This window comes from Electrona antarctica, assembly GCF_951216825.1.
Source record: "Electrona antarctica genome assembly, chromosome: 8".
Taxonomy (NCBI): domain Eukaryota; kingdom Metazoa; phylum Chordata; class Actinopteri; order Myctophiformes; family Myctophidae; genus Electrona; species Electrona antarctica.
Window position 1 is genome coordinate 23,637,332 of NC_136789.1, and position 23,276 is coordinate 23,660,607.

A 23,276-nucleotide genomic window follows, 5' to 3' on the forward strand; every position below is an offset into this window, starting at 1 on the left:
TCTAACCCCAAGTTGAATGTTTTTCTAATTCTAAGCCTCATTCTAAAATGTTTCAAACCATAAAAATAACCACACCTCTTGCGCGGTCCTCACAATGTCTATTTCTCAAATTATAATAATACTTGTGGGGACAATTGGCTCTCACAGGTATGCAGTAGTATAATGCAAGTACAGTAGTACACACACAGGCGTGAGCAAACACGCACACGCACGCACGCACACACACACACACACACACACACATAGTGTAGATTAGAAGGTGAGGGAAGAAGGGAGGGAAGGGAAGATAGGGTGTTTCTTCTATTCAGATGTGACGGAGCAGCAGTTATAAAGGTGTGCCTTAAATAATGATTTTCTTGTTCTGATCCAACCTCATTGTCATCATGGCTTAATTCTTCTTTATTTAGTCTATATGCTACTTTTGTATCATTGATGTTATAGTTTTGTTAATACAGCAGTCAAAACACACAGGAACAGTTTTTCACTACAGTAGGACCGAATAAGATTTCTGAGGGCCATGGTTCCTGACATAGGCTCTTGGGGACATAACATGTTATGTCATTAAACCAGTTGATTGGGGTCAGAATGGCAATAAAGTGTGTAGTGTGTGTGTGTGTGTGTGTGTGTGTGTGTGTGTGTGTGTGTGTGTGTGTGTGTGTGTGTGTGTGTGTGTGTGTGTGTGTGTGTGTGTGTGTGTGTGTGTGTGTGTGTGTGTGTGTGTGTGTGTGTGTGTGTGTGTGTGTGTGTGTGTGTGTGTGTGTTTTCACTTCCAGCATCAGCTTCCAAACCCAGTCTAACATTTAAACAGAATTACGTTATCGGAAACAACTAGGTTCAAAGTGCCTTGGGGATTTCTGTGTAGATTCTTTCTCATTTATTTCTCATCGCACCAACATTTTTAATAGTTTTGGGCCACAACCACTAACCACACACACCACAGGCAGACATTTTCAACCCCTAATTATGTATACAATTATATAGCTGAGAGTTTTTATTTGAAATACGAAATGAAAGAAAAGTGAATTAATATATGAAATCATTACTGAAGTCTGGACCTGGGTGACGTCATAAGGCCATTTTCTGGTTCCATCATTGAATGACAGACTTTTACTTTTAACAGAGCATTTCTACATTGCAGTATAGGCTATTTGATACTTTTACATACGTAAAACAAAATGGAATACTTTTCACACCACTGCTGATATCAGACATGTAATGCCACAACACTAACCAACTGGACAAACCCAAATCACGTATACAAAAGTCCTGGATAGAAATGTTGATGAGATGGATCTGTGTCTGTGTACTACTGTCGCTGCTCACCTTGCTGCCTGCCACAATGAGATGCTGCCCTCTAGTGTTTGCACAAGGTATTAGACACATTTAATTGATCAGGCCAGTGGTTCCCAAAGTGGGGTCCAGGGACCCCTAGGGGTCCTTGAGGGAGTTCCAGGGGGTCCCCAGCCAAATGATAGTTAGGAACCAAATGGACCCTCACATGTCTGTAACTCAGAGAGTGTACAAATGGAACCAAATGCCCTTGAAATGAAAATGATTGAAAATCACTGCTAGAGCTGTAAAAATCTTCTCTCATGGCATAGGCCTATATTTTCAAATGAGGGGCCAATGAGCAGAGTATTGGACTCGAGACTCGATGACTCGACTCGAGTCCGACTCGAGTCATTGATTTGACGACTTGCAACTCGACTTGGACTTAAGGGTAAAAACTTGAGACTCGACTTGACTTGGAAGACAATGACTCCAGACTCGACTCGACTTGAGACAAGCTGACTCGGACACCACCATCAAGTGTCACTGTTGTGCAGCCTAACACACAGAGGCCAGGGAGGAGAGCTTGTACAGTACAGTACAGTACAGTACAGTACAGTACAGTACAGTACAGTACAGTACAGTACTCGACTCGACAATCTTGTGACTCGACCCGACTTGACTTGACATAACCTTGTGACTCGACCCGACTTGACTCGACAACCTTGTGACTCGACCCGACTTGACATAACCTTGTGACTCGACTTGACTTGACTTGCCCACAACAGAAAAACTTGAGACTTGCTTGAGACTTGGACCAAATGACTTGCTACTCGACTCGGACTCGGATCGGAGGGACTCGTGCAATTGTCTGCCAATGAGTATCAATTTGGGGGTCCTTGACATGAAAGGTTTGGGAACAACTGGATTAGGCTACAACACACCCCATTATGTGAGAGAATGAAGGGCGTTTGTGTGTTATGGCAATAGATAATAATAGCAATAAAAATGATGTACAGTACATTATATAAAAAATCACACCTGTGTGAACTGAGTGGTGCAAGGTCTTATATAGCCTGATCAGCTGTGGTCTGACGTAATGTCAGTGACCATGGTAACCATGCTCACCTGTGCACGGACACGTACACAGGTACACAAACATTGCACGGACACGTACACAGGTACACAAACATACAGACAAAGCTGGTTGTTGGAGTGGTTTGCACCACTCAAAAAATGATACATACTCAGATTTGTTTTACTTGAGTAAAAGTAGCAATACCACATTGTAGTTAAATTTACCAACTATATAAAACAGGGTAATAGAGGTTAATGTGTGTTTTATAATGATAATGTAAACCCCAAAATGATACTCATTAGCCCGCGGACCCCCATTTGAAAAGATATGCCAGGGACCCCCATAAGAGAAGATTTTTACGGCTCTAGCAGTGATTCTCAACCATTTTAATTTCAAGGGCCCCCGGTTTAACCTTAATTAGGCTATTTAATGGCATTTCTATCTCTGAGACCCCAATTTATATTGTAAAGTCAATGTTAATTTAACCCATAAGGCTCCATTTGGGTCCTAATTATCATTTAGTTGGGGACCCCCTGGAACTGCCTCCAGGACCCCTGGGGGTCCCCAGACCCCACTATGGGAACCTCTGGTATAAAGTATTGAAAACTGGAAACACTCAAGCAATTAAAGGAAAAATACCTCAAAAAAGTACAGTAAATGTAGGACTTGGTTACTTTCTACTGCTGATAATTTAATTGTAGCACCATCAAAAAAAAGGATGCATTTGTACCTGCCTTTGTGCAATATTTATGATCACAAGGCCTGAAAGTTTCATTGAGACAGAATGCTACTCTGGCTGTGCTCGTTGCTTTCCCCTCCTCTCTAAAGAATGTTGTCAAAGTCTGGCTCAACTTCAGGCTCCTCTCCCGGAGCTCCTCCACATTTGGCACCTCCCTCGCTCTTTAGAATCCAGTGGTGGAAAAAGCACTCAATGTTTTTCCATTTAGACCTGAGGCCGATTCTAAAAACATGTCTTCTAAAATCATTTTCTGAAAAACATATGTTTCTATGACAGTGGTGCTCAACCTTGTTCATGTCAGGAACCCCCAGAATTATCTGTATATGGCCGGGGACCCTCATCTGAAAATATGTAGTTCCAGTGACACCCCCAGAAGCAAATTTTTCAATAGCTAAAGTATAACATAAAGCTTAAAACACCAAAAGGGGTTCCCATCCTGAATGGGTTAAAGGTCTGGTGACTTTTTTTTTTTTTACCTCAATTGCACTAAAATTGCACTGAAAGTAAGCAAATGTTTTCAACTAAATGTACAATATTTGGATCTGAGATGTAGTGGAGTAGAAGTAAAAAGTATTGGAAATTGGAGATGCACTCAAGTGAAGTACAAATACCTCAAAATTGTTAAGTACAGTAAATGTACTTACTTATAGTTATACTTTCCACCACTGTTAAAATCACACACTACACACAGTGCCAGTGGTGGGAAAAGAAGAAGTAAGTCGGGAGTGGCTTATTGTCGGTATCAGCCGGTAACACGCGGGAGTCTATCCCCGTTACAATGCGCTAGACCCCTGGGAGATGGATTGCTGAGGTGGAGCGCCACACCTACCATCAGCTCCCAGTACTTCCCGCACGACTTGCTGCACCAAGCCGTGCTACTCATACACCGAGTTGGCGGTGCCCGGGATCGAACCCATGAACTTGTCCAAAGGCGAGAGCTCTACCAACTGAGCTACCAGACAGTGGGAAAAGATATTCACATTTTCCACTTAAGTAAAAGTATCAATACTGCAAGTAGAAATACATTACTACTACTACTACTACTACTACTAGTACAAGTCTGGAATTCAAAATTTTATTGATAACGATCACCTTATCGATCAAGCTTATCGAGCCGGGTTCTTATCGAGCCCACTATCGAGCATTTTCTATTATTTTGTGGAAAAACAAGAGACGATAAATTCTGAACAGAACCAGTATATCTTTTACTAGGGCCTTCAAATACAGTACTTTTCTAACAGACAGAAGGCAATTGACCTTTTTACCAAAAAAATATTAAAGAAATTGTTAACTGCATGGTTAATATATGTACTGCCACTTTAAAAGTGTAATTGTGTTTACCCGGACAGCGCTAGTTGGCATTTATTTCTTGATCGCCTCTTGTCTTGATTGTTTAAACATGACCGGGCCACTATGCCGCTATGCTCAATAACAAGCTTGATAAGCCCAAAGCTTATTGATAACGGGTCGGGTACTCAATAAGCTTCTTATCGGATTTTTTTCGGGTATCGGTTATCGAGCTCCATCCCTAATTATTAGTGTCAAAATGTACTTTTAAGTACCAAAATTAGAAAGTACTCATGTCGTTTGTCCCATTTCACAAGTTTTCAAATTTATAAATTGTATACAACAGTGGTATTTCATGTCAAGGACCCCCAAATCGACACTCATTAGCCCACGGCCCCCCATTAGAAAATATATGCCAAGGACCCCCACATCGACACTCATTAGCCCACGGCCCCCCATTAGAAAATATATGCCAAGGACCCCCACATCGACACTCATTAGCCCACGGCCCCCCATTAGAAAATATATGCCAAGGACCCCCAAATGGACACTCATTAGCCCACGGCCCCCCATTAGAAAATATATGCCAAGGACCCCCAAATGGACACTCATTAGCCCACGGCCCCCCATTAGAAAATATATGCCAAGGACCCCCAAATGGACATTCATTAGCCCACGGCCCCCCATTAGAAAATATATGCCAAGGACCCCCAAATCGACACTCATTAGCCCACGGCCCCCCATTAGAAAATATATGCCAAGGACCCCCAAAAGAGAAGATTTTCAACCATTTTCATTTCAAGGACCCCCAGTTTGACATGCATTAGGCTACGGACCCCCATTTAATGGCATTTCTATCTCTGGGACCCCAAATTTATATTGTAAAATCAATGTTAATTTAACTCAGAGTGTACAAATGGAACCAAATGGACCCGTTAGGTCCCCCGGACCCCACTTTGGGAACCACTGCACTAGCACATTTAATAAAAATCACACCCGTGTGAACTGAGTGGTGTAAGGTCTTATATAGACTGATCAGCTGTGGTCTGACGTAATGTCTGACGTAATGAAATCACACCCGTGTGAACTGGGTGACCATAGCAACCATGCTCATTTTTTGGTACGAACAGACAGACAGACAAACAGACAGACAGACACGTAAACTAACAAAGCCAGTTGTAGGAGTGGTTTACACCACTCAAAAAAAATGTACCGGAGCCACTCTGTTGTAACTCATGTTTATTCAGGAAACAAATCATACCTCCACGACACACCACGTTTTTTTGACCTGCCATCTCTGGGTTCTTGATACAACAGTAAAAAAAAAAAAAAACATAAAAACATTAACAAAGATAGTCAAATGAACATAAATATAGAACAAACCACCAGACTGCCTCGGAATTCCACCTCACCATGCACCGCTAACCAGAAACATCCTCTTTACTCAACTCCTCCCTCCCTGCAAAACAAAAGGTCCCCGTCCTTGCTCAGTCTAAAATGCACCATGATCCTCTGCCTTGTTTGAGAACAGCATACAGACCAGACGCATAGAAAACAACACACACGTCCCATATCCCATCCATCGGCCATAACAGAATCATAGTGGTCAATCCAGGGGAATACGGGGATATAGCTTTACGCTATATTGCTGCTATCGAGGGCTAATGTTGGTCTAGAAATCATCATGTTTTATGATTGTGAAAGGAATGGAATAGTCTTTCACTGTCTCTGTCCTCAAACAGAAGCCCATTGTTGCAGGAACTAAAAAAGGACAAACAAAAGCCAGATGTGCATTACTGTTATATCAAAGCAGGTTTTCAGTTCCTTTATGGTTTATTCGCTTTAGCTTTTTTGTCATTGTCCTTTGCTTACAAAGCTCATCATTACCAGTTCTAAAACACAGCTGAGCTTGGTGTTACTTATTAGAGAGTTTACCCCCTCCCCCCTTTTTCCCTCTGGAGATTTTTTGCTAAAAGTTTGACATTAACAGGTATAAAGCGCAGGAAGCAAATGCAAAAGAATGGATTCTCAATGTTGTTGGGTTTTTTTGTTTTCACCTTTTTTCTTGTTTGTTTTTTTACAGCCATGAGAAAGCGCGGAGGGCAGAATTACATTTTGGGAAAACACATGAATACCACAACCATCATGCACTTTCGGGTTGACAAAGTCTGTTCATCAATGTTTCAGTTTATTACATACATGGTAATTACTCAATTTTGTCAGAGCAAGAGTGCCACTGTCTAGAAAAGACAAAAGCCCTGAGGTACTCCGGAATGTCACCGCAAAACGCTATTTCTCTGGCACTGTTAATCCTACATCATCAATCTTCTGGGATTTTTCCATAGAATATATATTTTAGCATAATTGTATAAAGTCCTGGATGGATGCGTTTTGAGTTGACAGATAGAAAACGAAGCTTTTTATTAAATTACTTAATGTTTAACAGTGCAGGACTTTGGGATTTCCATCATGGGTCACATCGGCTCTGTCCCTTTGTGGAGCAGCGCTCCAGCTCTGAGATTTGAAAAAAAATACCTCATCCTTGACCTTGGTCCAACCAGGTGTGAAAAACATCATTCACAAAGCTACGTTACATCTACTGTACACACAATGCCATCTAGAGCTAATGAAAGATACTGCATGATATTACATCGCTAAAAGAGGGAACTAGACATTCTTTTTTATTGTTTTCTTGACCACAGAGGATACTGTAGGCTACTCAACCAAAAAGGTGTGACGTTACAAGCCGAACGGGATGGAAGAACCGTAGCATTGTTCTGAGAAAAGCAGTATTAATTTTCCCTTTTAAATGAATACAAGCGGCGTCATTCTTGGATGAATGTGAGGTGAGAGACATTTAAAAAATGACTTTCAACTTCCTAACACCAAAGCATAGCGTTACGGGTTAGATGTGGCTGATAACATTTGAGATGCTTTCGCCGTGTTCTTACAGTTTGGCTTTCTGTGACGAATATGTGTATTTCAGTGCAAAATGTACCTTATTAAATGTGATGTGTGATGTGATTAAAACAGGTGCCGATATTTGGTGCTTTGTGGCATAACCCCCCTGCTCCCACCGAACACTCACCCAGGAAAAGGAATACTGTTTTCAACCGAGCAAAGGTAGCATTGTGACAGATAAGGCATGAGGATTCAGTGTTTTGTTCTTTTAACTTTTAAACTAATGTTCTCCTTCATCATCTTCACCCCCCCACCCCCTCCCCTCCCTTTCTCCATCCATCAACTTTCCCTCCCTCCCTCCCTCCCTCACACCTGGCTGGCTGGTGTGGTTGCCATTCCCCCCATCCCCATTTAGCTGAGGGATGTGATGTTGGAACGTCCACCAGGGGGCACTACGATACGCCTTCCAGCAGGCCTGATGGGCATGTCATCTGGGGTGGGAGCTGAGTGGAGGGAGAGATTGAGAGAGATCAGAAAAGAGAGAGTAGGAGAGGAGAGGAGAGGAGAGAAGGGAGAAAGAGAGACTTTTTTACAATCATGAATCACATTCATACTGTTCTGTTCTGTGTTGACCTGGACGAAGAAAGACACGGCAGATGTTTTCTGGCATTATTTACAACAGTGAACCGGACTATATTGCACAGGGGCAGCTTTGCACGCCTTTGAAATGCAGCACGCCTGATCATTTTGTTAAACCCTAGCTGGAAAATAGCCAGCTGTCAACGTAAAACTCGGCTAAACGCATCGTTTTATGTAGGCCAGAAGCGACTTGATGGCATTTCCTCACAATAGAACTATGGATTCCCAGTACATATCAGTGAAGTTGCCTTTTGAGTGTATAGACTTCTTCAGAACTGCACTCTTCTTCAGTAAAAGCAAGCTCTTTCAAAGTGTGTGTGTGTGTGTGTGTGTGTGTGTGTGTGTGTGTGTGTGTGTGTGTGTGTGTGTGTGTGTGTGTGTGTGTGTGTGTGTGTGTGTGTGTGTGTGTGTGTGTGTGTGTGTGTGTGTCACACCTAGGATTACAAGAAAATACATATTACGTGGGCTGAATCACATCTGAATAACAAGGGCACAGCAGTAGCTGACCAGAACATCACTCGTATAATTGCAAATGTTCCCAGTTTGCTTCCAGCTTCCTGTTCATGTCCTTTCATCTCTCTCTGCACTTATGTTCCTGTCTCTTTCCGTTGCCTTATCTGAATCATAATTTGAATCCTAGCAATCACACAGAACTCTCCCACCGCAACACAACATAGTCTTATATATGTCTGCAGTCTAGTAAAAAAAAAAAATCTGCAAAGACATAAACAAGATTATAGGTCTCTATTTTTAAACCTCCCCTAAACGACAGAAGGCCAATTAGAACGTGCCCCCACGTGACTTGAGAAGAACTGGCTCCTATTAGGTATAGGAGACCACAGCAGGATTACATGCAGGATTAAACCTCTTCTCTTCTCCTATGAACCATTCGATTAGGAAGACTCGTACGGATATTGTTTAGCAATCTCTTCGGTCTCTCTTTCCAGAGAGAATACTTTTTTTCCCCCTTCTTTTCCACACTGTAAAAAAACACTAACAAATGTACATGTACTGTTTTAAATGTCAGTTTAAATTTCATTTCAGTTTAAATTTCATTTCCCCTTATGAGGTATTATTAAAGGGTGTATCCAGACCAAATGTAATGTTGTCTCCTGATTGATTGATTGATTGATTGATTGATTGATTGATTGATTACTATATTATTAACAGTTTGCAGATTGTACAGAGGTATGGTTTACAAAGGACACAAGAACACAAAAAGCCCTGGGGGCTTGTGGTCCTGTGACGATATGGATTCGGTAAGATGAGAGTGAGCCGTTTGAAAGCTGCTGAAATATTGTTCACATCTGTCCAACAAAAGGAGCTATTGGTAGATACATTATAGGATGCAGTCTTTACTCTATTTGAGTTTTTCCAAAGGATGAGCCAAGGAGTCTGCATGTTGCTACACGATGACAATGAGTAGCCATAGATATGTGTGTGTGTAGGAATCTGTATGTGTCATCAGTACTGTGGGATTGATCCCCGGTGTCGCATCATCATAATGATGTACGTCTGGCGTACTGACTGTACACCACATCTAAGACAATGCTATTTCACATCAGCGTCCAGTCCACTCCAGACAAGTAAATCATCTCTGCAGGTGATGTCTGGGGTAGGCGGGTGTCTGTAGGGTAGATGAGGAGACCCACGTGTACATTCACACTCGAGCACAAACAAACATGCATGTGCACACACACACACAGCACATGGACTACATTAGATTGATTATGATATTTAATCCTCATAAAGGCAGAGGACCTGCCACACACTAGTCTAGACCTCTGTAATGATGAAATTCCTTCCACTGGAGGTCAGCCCTTCATCATCACTGATGTATAGTATTCACTCATCAACCATGATGCCTGTTTTGGAGGACCCCAATGGAAACAAGCCATAGCGCTTTCTTGGGCCTAAATCCTCTTCACAGACCTTGTATTGAACTGTACTCGTCTTTGCAAACTGTTAATAAAGTATTCCATCAATCAAGGTGAAGAACACATGAACCATGATGCCTGCAATCAGAGGACGGTTCTTCAAAATAAACCAGGACAAACTACATACAGTACAGTCTACAGTATGTCCAGGTAAAAACCTTTTACAGTATGTCCAAAACTGTTACTTTTCAAGAAATGTAAAAAATAGAACCTGTGTTCTAATGGATTTAAAGTAGTCACAAGCTCCTGTTAATACTTGAAAAAAAATGTCTTTATCCTGTATTAAAATTGGCTATAATGGGGTCGGCGCATAGAGTTACTGTATAAAAGAACGAGAGTGGTAAACAGAAATCCCCGCCCATTCACTTTTATGGACTTGCTCGGCCTTTGTATACTTTGTTTGTTGAAGGTGACATCGCAGGGCTTCTCCGCATCGGGGTGGGTGGGGGGGGGGGGGGGTGGGGGGGGGGTGGGGGGGGGGGGGGGTTGGGGGCTGGTGGGTCAGTGGGTTGGCCGGCAGACCAGCCACAGCCCATCACTATGACTCAGACCCATATATGGGCATACTGATAACGTCAGGGATCTCAATACAGTATATTTGAGCGTAAAAAGGCTGGCAAAATCTCCATATATGGGCATATACTGATCATCAGGGATCTGCGGAGCAATGTAGGTGTGAGAGTGTTCTGTGACAGCAGCCCCAACTCTAGATGTGAGCGCATCGTGAAGTGTTAAACGCGTTTTATCACAATGTATACGTCAAAGTATAAAATTGGACATTCATTAAATTTTATACTACACCGACGGGGGCGGTGGTGGCTCAGGGGTAGAGTGCCTGGATGGTAACCGTAAGGTTGCCAGTTCGAACCCGGGCTCCCCCAGAGTTACCGTCAAAGTGTCCTTGAGCAAGACACTGAACCCCTAATTGCTCCCGATGTGCTAGTTGGTGCCCTGCATGGTTTCCGCTGCCATCGGTGTATGAATGTGTGTGTGAATGGGTGAATGTAATGCACAATCTATGTAAAGCGCCTTGGATAAAGGTGCTATATAAATGCACCATTTACCATTTACCATTTATGTAAAAGAAAAACATTAAGATGAAATATTGAGGTTTCTGCCTAACAGTGACAAAAAATTCACAGATTGATCAATCTGTGAATGATGGCATGAGAGTATAACCACATTTGTTTTTGTATACTTTACTAGTACTGTTTTTGTATACTTTACTAGTACTGCACAATAAATCTTTTTGTCTTTTTCTGAAAATCAGTAAACAATCAGCTTTTTATTTATGCCATGTCTTGATTGTCAGTTTACGCATGCGTTTGTTATTCTAAACTGGAGTGTGGGTTTCTGTGTGCCAGGCAACCAACCAAAGGCTGACGTGTTCAAATAGATTTCCACTACCTCTGTGTGCCCACAGCCGTGTGCCCAGAGTCAGCCTGGCAAGCAGAGGCTGCACTGGTCACAAACGTTGTTCTTGGTCAACCACTTAACCACTAGACTTAGTAAACTGAACATGAGTTGCCTCTGCACTGTGTTGGTCCGCTCTTTTTTCCATCGACACCAAATCAATGTTTGGTGTCGATGGAAACCACATCACAACAAATGTTTCCCCCAGAATAGGTAGGTTAGGCCTCAAGTGTCTAAGCCATATTTTATACTTTGGCTAGCTATGATTAGATTATTTGCAAGCCCACATGTCACATCGTGAGCTTGTAGATCTGCAATTGTGAAAAATGGTGTGTTTTTTTTTTTTTTGCTGCTTTCGCCTTCATTTTATATTTTTTTATAGAGTGACAGACAGTAGGCTGACAGGAAATGGGGGAGAGAGATGGGGGAGTGACATGCAGTAAAGGCCGTCGGGATCGGGAGTCGAACCCGCGGCACACTGCCAGACTCGGACTACCGGCCAAGGTGCCTGGACCGCTGAGCCACGGCCCAGGCCGTGTGTGTTTTTTTTTATTGTAAGAAATTGTGAAAAGATTTGCCTATAATGAGATGCCCAAAACAGCGATGGCAAAATTACAAGCCAATCTACAAGCTCACAACATGTCACGTTGTGACATGTTGTGAGCTTGTAGATTGGCTAGGGAGACTATGGACAATGGTGTATATAGAGGTCAAAGGTCGTTTAGCTCCTGTGAAGCAGAGCCATAGATAGAGTAAGACAGAGTTACGCAACTCCGTTCACATCAGGGGGCCAGTCCAATGGTGTCTCTCCTACATAGACTTCTAGGACCTAAGTCCTGGACCGGAAGTAGGCAGAAATGCATTGGACCATCTTTAAGGATCTTAAATCCCATTATTTTAGATTGTTTTGTAGTAATCGTACAACAGAAACATTTCACTTATGCTCTTATTTGCGCCGCCCTCGTTGAAAACAATGTATTTCAAACTCCAGCTTGTCCCTCCCAGGCTGCATGAACAGTGCTTGAGCGCTCAGTTTCTGCCCCCTCAATATCGTAACTCTTCTATTAGATGGCTCTGACCGTGACCAGTGTGAGAAAAGTCTGTATCTGCTGCACATTCTGCATTACTCCTGCTGTCAAGTAACAGGGGGAAAACCAAAATGTTACTGTAATCTGATGTAATCTAACGTTAGGTTTACATATGGGCGCAATCAGACCGTCAATCAGTGTATTATATAATGAACAGATGTCTTATGTCTGATACGCACTGTTATGATCAACCTCATTAGGCAGGCTTTTGTTAAATAAACCATGACTGAACTACACAGATGTCTGATATCTTAGTCTGTGAAGCCTTTTTTATGCTTTCCTAAATTCCTACTGGGTCTTCAATCAGAGAGCGTTTAGTAATCTGCATTTGAAAGCTCTATATTTCATAGTTTTCCAGAGGGTTTCATCTTTAAGTATGAATGTAAAGATCAAAACGCCCCATGCAGGGAGCTTATATAACTCCAGAACAAGGTCAAACGTGCACACATGCTAGTGACCTGACCTGTTATGGCGATTTGTTGAGGCGCTGACTCATCTACAGTCTACGAGACTTCCAACAGAAGACGATGAGTCAGAATGTGGGCCTGTAATCGCTCAAAGTTGCACTGTGTAACTTGCACGTCTTGTCCCCTGTGCAAGGGCTGACATTTTTAACCACTGAGCTAATAAAAGCACAGTCAGGGGAGAAATTGACTTTTGATCTCCAGGCGAAATCACCAGTAGTGGTCCTAATATAATATAAGGCACCAGACCACAGTATCTACAGTTCTCAATAGACAAGCAGGGAAACCAAACACAACCAACGCAGTTGCGTTACTTATATTGTATTAACATACATCTACCACAGTGTTCATTTTGTCTACACTAAAACTACGATGACTACCTTTATTCACTGTTGAAAACTAAACAAAAACTACGCTATGATGACAAAAACTAAGACTAAATATATTGACAATTTAAACAAACAAATATAAACTAGACTAATTGGAACTAGTGGAGAAGAGATCCAGTAGAACTAAGACGACGCGTTGTGAGCTTGTATATCGGCTATTTTTGGTAGCCGGGCTACAAATAAGGGACGCCATCAAAGCCTGCCAAAATAAATGATAGAATATTATGATTTAGTCAACTAAAACTAAAACATTTCAGGTGACTAAAATATGACTATAAAATATGAATGGAATTTTATTCAAATTACTATGACTAAAACTAGATCAAAATTAAGACTGGTCTACAATACAGATTGATCAAAATAACCTTTCACTCACTAAAAGTGAAGCTCTAAGTATGGCTCTGTATGGGTCACTGTACATAACTATTTCAACATCCATATCCGTGTATGTTTATGGACATGTTTATGGATATGGAGTGATGATTAGGAGTACGACGGCTGCATGGTCTCATCGCATGGTGCAGGCTTACCTGTTATGCTAAATCCAGAATGGTGGTGCAGGTTCTTGACGGGCTGCTTGGTGGGGGAGGTGCGGGCCGAGGCTGAGGGGGTGCCGCCGCGCGACATGGAGAACTCAGACACGGGCCCGTCGTACATGCCCCTGGGCACTGCCCTCAGCACCGCCAGCTACGTAGGAGGGAGGGAGAGAGAGAGAGAGAGAGAGAGAGAGAGAGAGAGAGAGAGAGAGAGAGAGAGAGAGAGAGAGAGAGAGAGAGAGAGAGAGAGAGAGAGAGAGAGAGAGAGAGAGAGAGAGAGAGAGAGAGAGAGAGAGAGAGAGAGAGAGACAGACAGACAGACAGACAGACAGACAGACAGACAGACAGACAGACAGACAGACAGACAGACAGACAGACAGACAGACAGACAGACAGACAGACAGACAGACAGACAGACAGACAGACAGACAGAGAGACAGAGACAGAGACAGAGACAGAGAGAGACAGAGACAGAGACAGAGACAGAGACAGACATACAGGAATTGATTAATTCAACTTGGTTGGTTGTTTTACAAGAGAGAGATGCAACCAGTGGTGGGAAGTAACAAAGTACCTTAGGGCTTAGGTTTTAGAGTAGGCCTAACTGTACTTTACTTGAGTATTAGTATTAGTATTAGTATTTTTATTATTAGTATTTTAAGCTTGTGACTATTACTGCACTAGATTTCAAAGACAAATCTTGGACTTTTTACTCCAATGCATTTCTAGGAAAGGGCCCCCATGCAGGGCCCAAACTACACCAGGAATAATTCATGAACTCCTTAAGCCCCATTTCAGAAATAGTGACAACATGCTGAGATGCATGCTGAGATGGATGAGTTTATAGCTTCTTCTTTTTTTGTAAGTGCTTTACAATGTGTACTTTTGAATACTTGCAAGTACTCCAGTATAGGTTTGACAGGGCAACTTTAACTTGCAGTTGAATAACATTTGACTCAAGTACTGGGGGCTACTGTATGCAACAGAACAAAGCAAGGAATATTCATCTGGTATAAAAAGAGAAGAGGGATTTGACGGCAGTCAAACCGACATGTTCTGTATGTGTGCAGAGTCCCCACAGATAAGCTGTGTTTAATATAACCAAGCTGTCTCTATGCCCACACCTGTTTATTATTACATGCATGTGGGTGTTTGTGTAGCCGTTTGTGCCTGAATGAAATATGCATATTTCACATCCTGTTGCGGAGAGTCAGTAACAGATTTATGCTGTACAGATGCATATGTGCATGTGCACACACGCACATACTCTCCATCTGTGCATGTGCACACACGCACATACTCTCCATCTTGAGATACACTGGTGACACACTCGCATGCGTGCACGTACACACGCAGAGATTTCGTGTATATTTACAGTATGATGATATTTGCTGTTCCTTTTTACTTTGTTATGACTAATTTGAGTAGTATTATGGCTAATACTATTGTATTTTTTATTTCTGTCCACAGTGTTAAGAGGCTCTACAAGAAATAAACTTCCTGCAATGTTACCCTAAACAAGACAAGCGCGCGCACGCACACACACACACACACACACGCGCACACGTACACGCGCACACGCACACGCACACGCACACACACACACACACACACACACACACACACACACACACACACACACACACACACACACACACACACACAAAAATCACAATGGCGATAGTAGACTCATACAGTGGACGCACACAGCATTAAAACTTGGTGTTCTCAGTGGACAGACCCTAAACTGTTTCCCTGTCAGTGGGGTGAGTCAGTGAAAGGTTTGGAAGCTGACTTCCAAGTGAAAAGGAACATCTGTTAATGAAGAAAACGCTGCACTGTCTGCTACCAGGATAAACACATCACTGTTGCCATGGCGGACGCTGACAAACAGCACCGTTTTCTCATCATTCAAACAGCTACAGCATGAGTGGAGGAATTGTCATACGGGTTTGATTTTACAGGCCCGGGGGTTAGAAAGAACTAAGATCTGTATTCAGTTTAAGGAATTAAAGAAGAGAGAACAAAGTCATTTTATGGTCAATTCACTTTAAGCTCTAATCGTTAACTGTGATAGCTGTTTATTTAGCTGATGGCACTCATTATGAAAGACCTGACAAAAGACAATGTTTCTCAGTCACTGGAACTTGCTGAAAGTCTAATGGATCCTTGTACCTCAGTCACTGTAACTTGCAGAAAGTCTAATGCATTCTTGTAACTGTCCCAGAAGTTGAGACAAACAAAATGTCTTATATTTCGTTTTAGTTCTCACAGTGTCTTGGTGGCGTCATGCAGTTCTCTTTGGAGGAGTTTGGAGAATGTGTGTGAAAATAAATCCCAGAAAAGACATCTGTATGATGCGTGGCCATTTGTTGAACGTGTAGCTACAACAGCAGCTATTTTGACAGGTAAACACAGCTGAAGGTAATACTGTTAACTGTGGGTGTGTTTCACTTAGGTTTTTCTGTGTGCCAGCATCAAGTTCACTGAAATGAAACACCCACGGTTGATGTAAAATAGTCTGCTGGAAAAAAAAGGGTCCCGGGTTGAGCAGCCAAATAATCAATCCCATCCCTAGAGGTATTATAGCTCCTATTTACATCAATAACTTTCCCTGCAAATGGCAGGGAAAGGCTTTGTGTGGTTTTAGAGGAGAGTATCCGGACCGCTACACCACCGACAGGCAAAACACTAGGGCCCTGCTTCCACCGCAGGACGACTTCTAGAACAATGGTTTTCATTGAAACAAGGCCCTGTGGTACCTCCACCAGTGAAAACCCACATCAAAAACCTTGTTTCATCCTCAAAACAAAAGAAAAAAAAAGCTGCAAGGAGTTGATTAAGTACCATTCCTCCCCCCAAATGTTCTTGCGAAAAGTTAGTCTGACTGTACGTAGTACTTCACAGTCTGGACACGTCACACTGCCATGCTCAAGTTATATACCTACCGACAGCCACTTTAAGTTATGCATGTTCATGGACGTTGCACTGACTATACGCTCACCAGACCACCCTCGTAGAGGAGACGTTTTGACAAAGTACAGCCCACATCCTCGGGTTGACCTATTAAAGTCTGGTATGAACCTTATCTCCCCCGCATCCACCCCCTCCCTTCTCTCGGCTTCATCGTTCTCCTTCTTTTTTCAATTTCTTTCTTCTAATTTTTCACTTCCATCCCATCTTCCATCTCTCTCACTACCGTTGAGCACAGCTAAAATGTCCATGCATTTTGTCTTTAAACAAGCTAATGTGACTTTATTGTCACTCACAAGTTTGTCAAGAGCTATCATTGACTTTCTCTATTGTTATTTCATAGCATGGCATACATACGCCATTTGATGCACACTTTCACCGACAGCAACGTGCAGGACCACGATTGAAGATAATTCCCATGTTATAGCCATCCAACAAATGCCCCTGGATTCCCATGAGTAAAGCGCCTTTACTTTTTTACGTGTTCTTTATTCAATTAGGTCACCGTGACCACCCTGATCTCACCACAGAGGCAACACAAGAGAAGAAAACAGAAACATTATTCTGCATTATTAACAACATCTGATGTCCATTTCCCCCCTCCTCCCGTCTTCTGTTTCCTCTCCCGCATCTATTTGTCCTGCTTTACCAATCTCTCTCCCTTGTCCTCCTACAAGACAAATGAGCTCACTCTGCTTATAAAAGGCACCATTACCACATTCTCCGGCTATTCTGATCCGCCTTAACACACTCCCAGTGCTATTTTTACCCTGACACATAATTCAGTGGACAGGACTGCAATTAATCCCCGCTTAGCTGTGAACAAACAAGAAGGCAGATGGACAAACAAGAGCTAGAATGAGACAGTGGGACGGATGAAGAAAAAAGTGGAATGTCCGCACACGATATACTGTAGTTCTGCTCCCCGTCTTTTTTATTTCAACCTAAATACAACAACGTTTCTCCCCTCCAGGCATTCTCAAGTCCCAAGAAAAGAAAGGGGACGGGGAGCAGAACTATATCGTGTGCGGACATTCCACTTTTTTCTTCATTCAGTCATTTTTTGGGGTCCAGCACCGTATTCTGAAACTGGGATGTGCATATCGTTTTCCTTCTTTACAGTGGGACGGATGGACAGAAAGTCTAAGAACAGACAGATAGTTAGAAAGACAGCTTGTTCTGACTTTGACTGTTTGGGTATGACTTGCTGTTCAGGCCAGCAGTTTTCTGTCCCTACTAAAAACAAGGCATTTTTTGGTCCACACCACAGTAACCAAAATAAACAGGTTTACTGCAACAAACAGCTATGCTGCTTGAGATGACATGTTTGCTACTTTAGGACACGACTGGGAAAGCCTCGTGAGTGGGGTTTTAAGAGACCAGAATTAAGAATTTGGTATAAAATGGCTATCCACACTGGAGAAAGCATACCTCCCCTATACAGTGTACTGTACACTGCCATAACAGTTTCTACCATTCCACCATTTGCAGACATAACGTTTGTGAAAGTCCTACTTATTATACAGTGTATGTGATGTGCTGCTGCTGCTGCTGGGAGAGATTAAATCGATGCACACGTACAACATGCTGTACATGCAAGTAGCCAGGCAGACACAGAGACAATGGCCTCCGTCTCCATCTGCACTTCAAAAGTAAACAGAGTGTTGTCTGTACACCTGTAGTCTTGCAGCTGCAGTGGAGAAAAAAATCACCATGTAACAATTACTGTATATTAAAACCGCCTCCCACTCAGCAATTCAAAGATCACTGTGCTTTCACGAAAGATGTTTCCATCCTTTGGATCATCATCGGAGCGAACATCAAGCAACGACAACGATCAAAAAGCAGATAAAAGTTATTGAGCAGTTTTGTAGTGGGTCTATAGCCTCTCATATTATCGTTATCAGATTTTCCAAAAAGACGTGCAGATACCATATGATTTTTGTTTATAGATATTTGTTTTAATATATAATGTCTTATAATGCTCTATGTCTTAACCACATAAACCCTAGTATCCCCATGCATGGGAAGGCCATAATAGGCAAACATTCTGCAAAATATACGAACATTCAGAAAACACAGCAGATCTAGAAGCTCACACACAACGCATCACGTAAAGCAAAGCAAAGCAAAGTTCTTTGTTTACCCAGGGTAAGTGGACTAAGCTCAAGATGCTTGTTTACAGCCACGCCCTGCTCATAGAACATTTCATGGTTGGGGTTCAATGCCTTGCTCAAGGGCACTTCAGCGGTGGTAATTTTAACGTGCCGGTCCGGGGATTCGAGCGGTATCAAGACCGCTCCGCAAACCGTTCGGCCACCGCTGCCACGTTACAAAGTATTGCTTGTACATCGGCTATTTTCAGCAAAGACATTTTGTGCTAAGGGAAAAAAGGAGTGCAGACCCATCAATGTCCAAATGCTGAATGTTTTGCACTTTGAATTACCTAGTTGTTGGAATGTGCTTTACAAATAAACTTGTCTTGTCTCAAGTTGTCTGAAAGAACCCCACAACGCTTGTCAACCCACAAATAAACTCCCAAGACAGATTCTGGTCAGCACCACTACCTTAACACTAGCGCGTCGGAGCGGTCAGGCTGACCGATTTTGAAATTTTGAAGTGGATTTTCTTTGCCCATGAAGTCCTGAGAAAGTTCCCCTTGCATGACTTTTTCTAAATGTTCGATTCAAACCATCTCTGTCGAGTTGAAACGCTGCCTTGAATTAGTTGGAATGTGACATTTAGAAGACAATGGCAAGTCGTCAACCCCCCGCCACGGGGGGAGAGGTGTGAAGAGATGCAGGGAGAGAGTGGCCAATGGAATTGCACGAAAAACACCGGTCAGCCTGACCGTTAGCCGTCATAGTAGTAGTGATTTTAATTCAGACATGCTAGTGTTAAACATGTAGTGTTGTTGCTAGTAGGAATAAACACAGAAGCACCCGGGAGGAAGCGGACAAAGAAAGGGGAGGAGCCTACACCAAAATGGAGGTTGCCCGTAGAGGCAAAAACAAAGACATTTGTTTTTCTTTTTTTTTACCGAATGCGATCCCCGATTGACCCAACAACTGATGTCCATCATGATGGGTTAAAAAAAAACACACACACAAATCTGACCACAAAGACACACCTGCTTCCTGGCCTTGACGCGCTTGTAGGCATAGTCCGGGTACGGAGTGCAGGGAATGAAGCGTCCCGCGCCGGTGGCGGCGTGCATGTTGCCGTCCTCCAGCACCATCTTGCCCTGGCAGATCACCACCAGAGGGGAACCGCGTAGCTCCATGCCTTCAAATATGTTGTACTCGGCAGCCTAAAGCGACACAAAGACACACAGGAAGGGGGTGTTATCAATCATGGAACGCAAATACACAGTACAACCCATACAGAATGCACATAATGGCTGTCACGATCATGACCTTTTTTCTTTCTTTTTTTTTATCCCACGATTTTGTAACTCATTTCTTTCACCCAGTGTCAATTGTCTAATCATGTAATCCTGGGCACTACACTCCCTCTGCCAACCTGGGGAGAGCAACAGACATACCTCATGCTTCCTTCAATGCATGAGGAGTCCCAGCCGCTTCTTTTCACCTGACAGGGGGGAGTTTCCCTAGTTGGACGTAGCGCGTGGAATGAACACGTTATTCCAATCAGTTCCCCCTCCATCAGGCACCCCGGCTGACCAGGGGGACGCACAGGGACACGGTGAGAACATCTCCACACAGAAAAGCCCTTTTGCCAACCCCACCTAGGGTATGGGCACTGTTGACGCGGAGAAGAGAACACGCCCCCAGTGCCCACATCATCAAACACAGGGCCTTCTAGCTGTGAGGCGACAGCGCTACCAACTCCGCCACTATGGAACCAGTGGAACGTATACATGAAAAATTACATTTCTGTCAAAAATTGTACTGGGCAGATCTGAGAAATTATTAAAAAAAATACAAAACAATGACTGACATATTTACAAAAATGTGTCAAAGAATAATGTGAAAATGGCCAGAAATAGTGGAAATCTTTTGAAAATGTTTCAAAATGCATGAACATTTTCCACATGGAAACGATTACGACAATATTGCACAATATAATTGGGTTTTTATCTAAAATAATTGTGATTAAGACGATTATGTAATAATTGTGACAGCCCTAAATGCACAACATGTGAAATGCATCCAAACCACGGTGTATGTACTGTATGCAGACTCAGAGTTACATCCAACCACGGTATGTGTATAACAGATTTAAACACTCTTTTGTTCCCCTGTCAATCAAAATGCTCAATCAGAGATCGCCGAATGCACTTTACTGACTCAGAGATTCAGGGATTGCCAAAAGCACTTTATTGACTAGTTGCACTTTATCAAGGGAATGTGTGCAATATCTCTGTTTTGTGTATGTTGGGTGTTTCATGGTGTTTTTCCTTTTCGTATGTGAACGTGTCTGTTATTTGTATGCAGCTGTGACTTTGTCTCCAAGACAAATTTCTCCCAAGGGAGACAAATAAAGACAACCATGAACCTTGAACCTTGAACACACACAGATACTGTAGAAAGCAGTGTTGTTTTTGGCAGCAGATTTTTATTTTAGTTTTAGTCATAGTCTCTTGAATAGTTTTAATTTAGTTTTAGTCACATTTTAGTCACCTGGAATGTCTTAGTGTTAGTCTAGTTTCACTCGACTAAATATCATAAGATTTTAGTCGACTAAATCTGCAGTTGATTTAGTCAAACAAAATGTATTTTGGCGGGCCTTGATACTGTCATAATGACAGTTTTTCTTCACTTGCTGAAAATAGCCGATCTACAAGCCCACAGCTGTTAGCTTGTAGATCATCTATTTTCAGCATGCAACTAATTGTAAAATGACTTATAGTTGTGGATCTCTTGTCCACTAGTCCTTTCCTAACATTTTAGTCTAGTTTTTATTTGTTGACGAAATTGTCACTATATTTAGTCTCAGTTTTAGTCATCATAGCTTAGTTTTCATTTAGTTTCCATTTAGTTTTAGTCAGTGGAAAAGGGTAGTCGACGATCATTTTTCGTCTTAGTTTTAGTCGACAAACTCAATACTGGTAGAAAGAGAGAGAGAGTGAGAGAGAGAGAGAGAGAGAGAGAGAGAGAGTGAGAGAGAGTGAGAGTGAGAGTGAGAGTGAGAGAGAGAGAGAGAGAGAGACAGAGAGAGAGAGAGAGAGAGAGTGAGAGAGAGAGAGAGAGAGAGAGTAGGTTGGAGAAATGTGCAAAGAGGATCACAGGTCATTATTACATGATACCGTAGATCTTCTGTGTAATGAGCTTTAATTTCCAGCCATATGTGTAGTAATTAAACCGTTCAGCTGTGCATACATGGCAGCACTTGAGTTTCACAACACAGCAAAGACATGCTGAGCATCTGTGGGACCTGTCATAACCCCCCCCCCCCCCCCCCCCTCTAGATTTGGAGGGGGGAAGAGGGAGAGAGTGTGACACACAGAAAAGGCTTGTCAGGTTTGGGAATCGAACTCGCGACTCGCTGTCAGGCTGCGTTAGAGCCTATAATGTGGTATATATGCGCCTTAACTACTAGGGCAGTGGTTCCCAAAGTGGTCCTTGAGGGAGTTCCAGGGGGTCCCCAGCTAAATGATAGTTTGGAACCAAATGGACCCTTATGGCTCTGTAACTTAAGTTAAATTAACATTGATTTGGGTGCGTGCGTGCGCGAGTGCGTTAGTGCCAACGCACAAAAAGCTCACAACTAAATCTAAATCTTGCCGACAGCAATGACTTCATGACCAACCAAACCAGACTGCAAGTGTTTTTCTGTGCATCCATATGTGATCATCATGTGTTTGTCCTTGCATAAAAAAAATCAAAGTGCACTAACATGTGTAGTGTATGGAATGCGTGACCACAGTGCTCAACACTACAATGCTGCCCATTGTGTTTTACATTAGGATCTGACACGCTGTATTCATATAATGGGCCTGTGAGGTAAAACATTGTAAACACAGACTACTCACAGATACTCGGAACAAACAGTTTTACTTGAGTATTAGGCAGTGGCGTGCACAGACATTTAGAGGGGCAGGTGCTCAAGTTAAAAAAGGGCACCTTGTGCAGCGCGTGGAACCGGCCGGTTGCCTTAATCTATTTTGGGCGGGAACCCCTTTTGGTGTTAGCATTATGTTATGCTTTAGCTATTGAAAAATAGCAGATCTACAAGCTCATAGCGCGCCACCGAGTGGCGCGCTATGAACTTGTAGGTCTGCTATTTTTTCAAAAGGGCACATTGCCAAAAGGGCAGGGGGTGCTCTAGCACCCCCTAGTGTCTATCTGTGCACGCCACTGGTATTAGGTATTTTTGGACTTTCACTCCACTACATTTCAAAGAGAATGTTTTATTACACGGTAAGAAAAGTAACGCACATCCTCCATTGGTGCTGAGCCAAAACTGTAGAAACACTAGTAAACAATAAAAAGAAAGCAGGGGCTCGCAACTCACTTTAAGACGCTTCAAACTTTATTTAGCGACAGGCAGGCAGAAAATACGACGTTTCGACCTCACAGTCTTTGTCAAGAATAATATAC

The 23,276-nt window shown here is 42.6% G+C and overlaps 1 protein-coding gene across 2 annotated transcripts in view; it reads right to left on the reverse strand.

Annotated features, from left to right (window-relative positions):
* Positions 1–7,639: 7,639 nt before the first annotated feature.
* The window catches only part of dpysl3 (dihydropyrimidinase like 3), a 75,425-nt gene continuing 59,788 nt past the window's right edge, over positions 7,640–23,276 (reverse strand). For both annotated transcript variants that reach the window (XM_079508765.1, XM_079508764.1), the window contains exons 12-14: positions 19,844–20,023; positions 13,735–13,891; positions 7,640–7,777 (exon numbers count right to left, since the gene is read on the reverse strand). In XM_079508765.1, the coding sequence (XP_079364891.1) occupies positions 7,686–7,777; positions 13,735–13,891; positions 19,844–20,023 (429 nt within the window). In that variant the 3' untranslated portion in view covers positions 7,640–7,685. The remainder of the gene's footprint in view (positions 7,778–13,734; positions 13,892–19,843; positions 20,024–23,276) is intronic.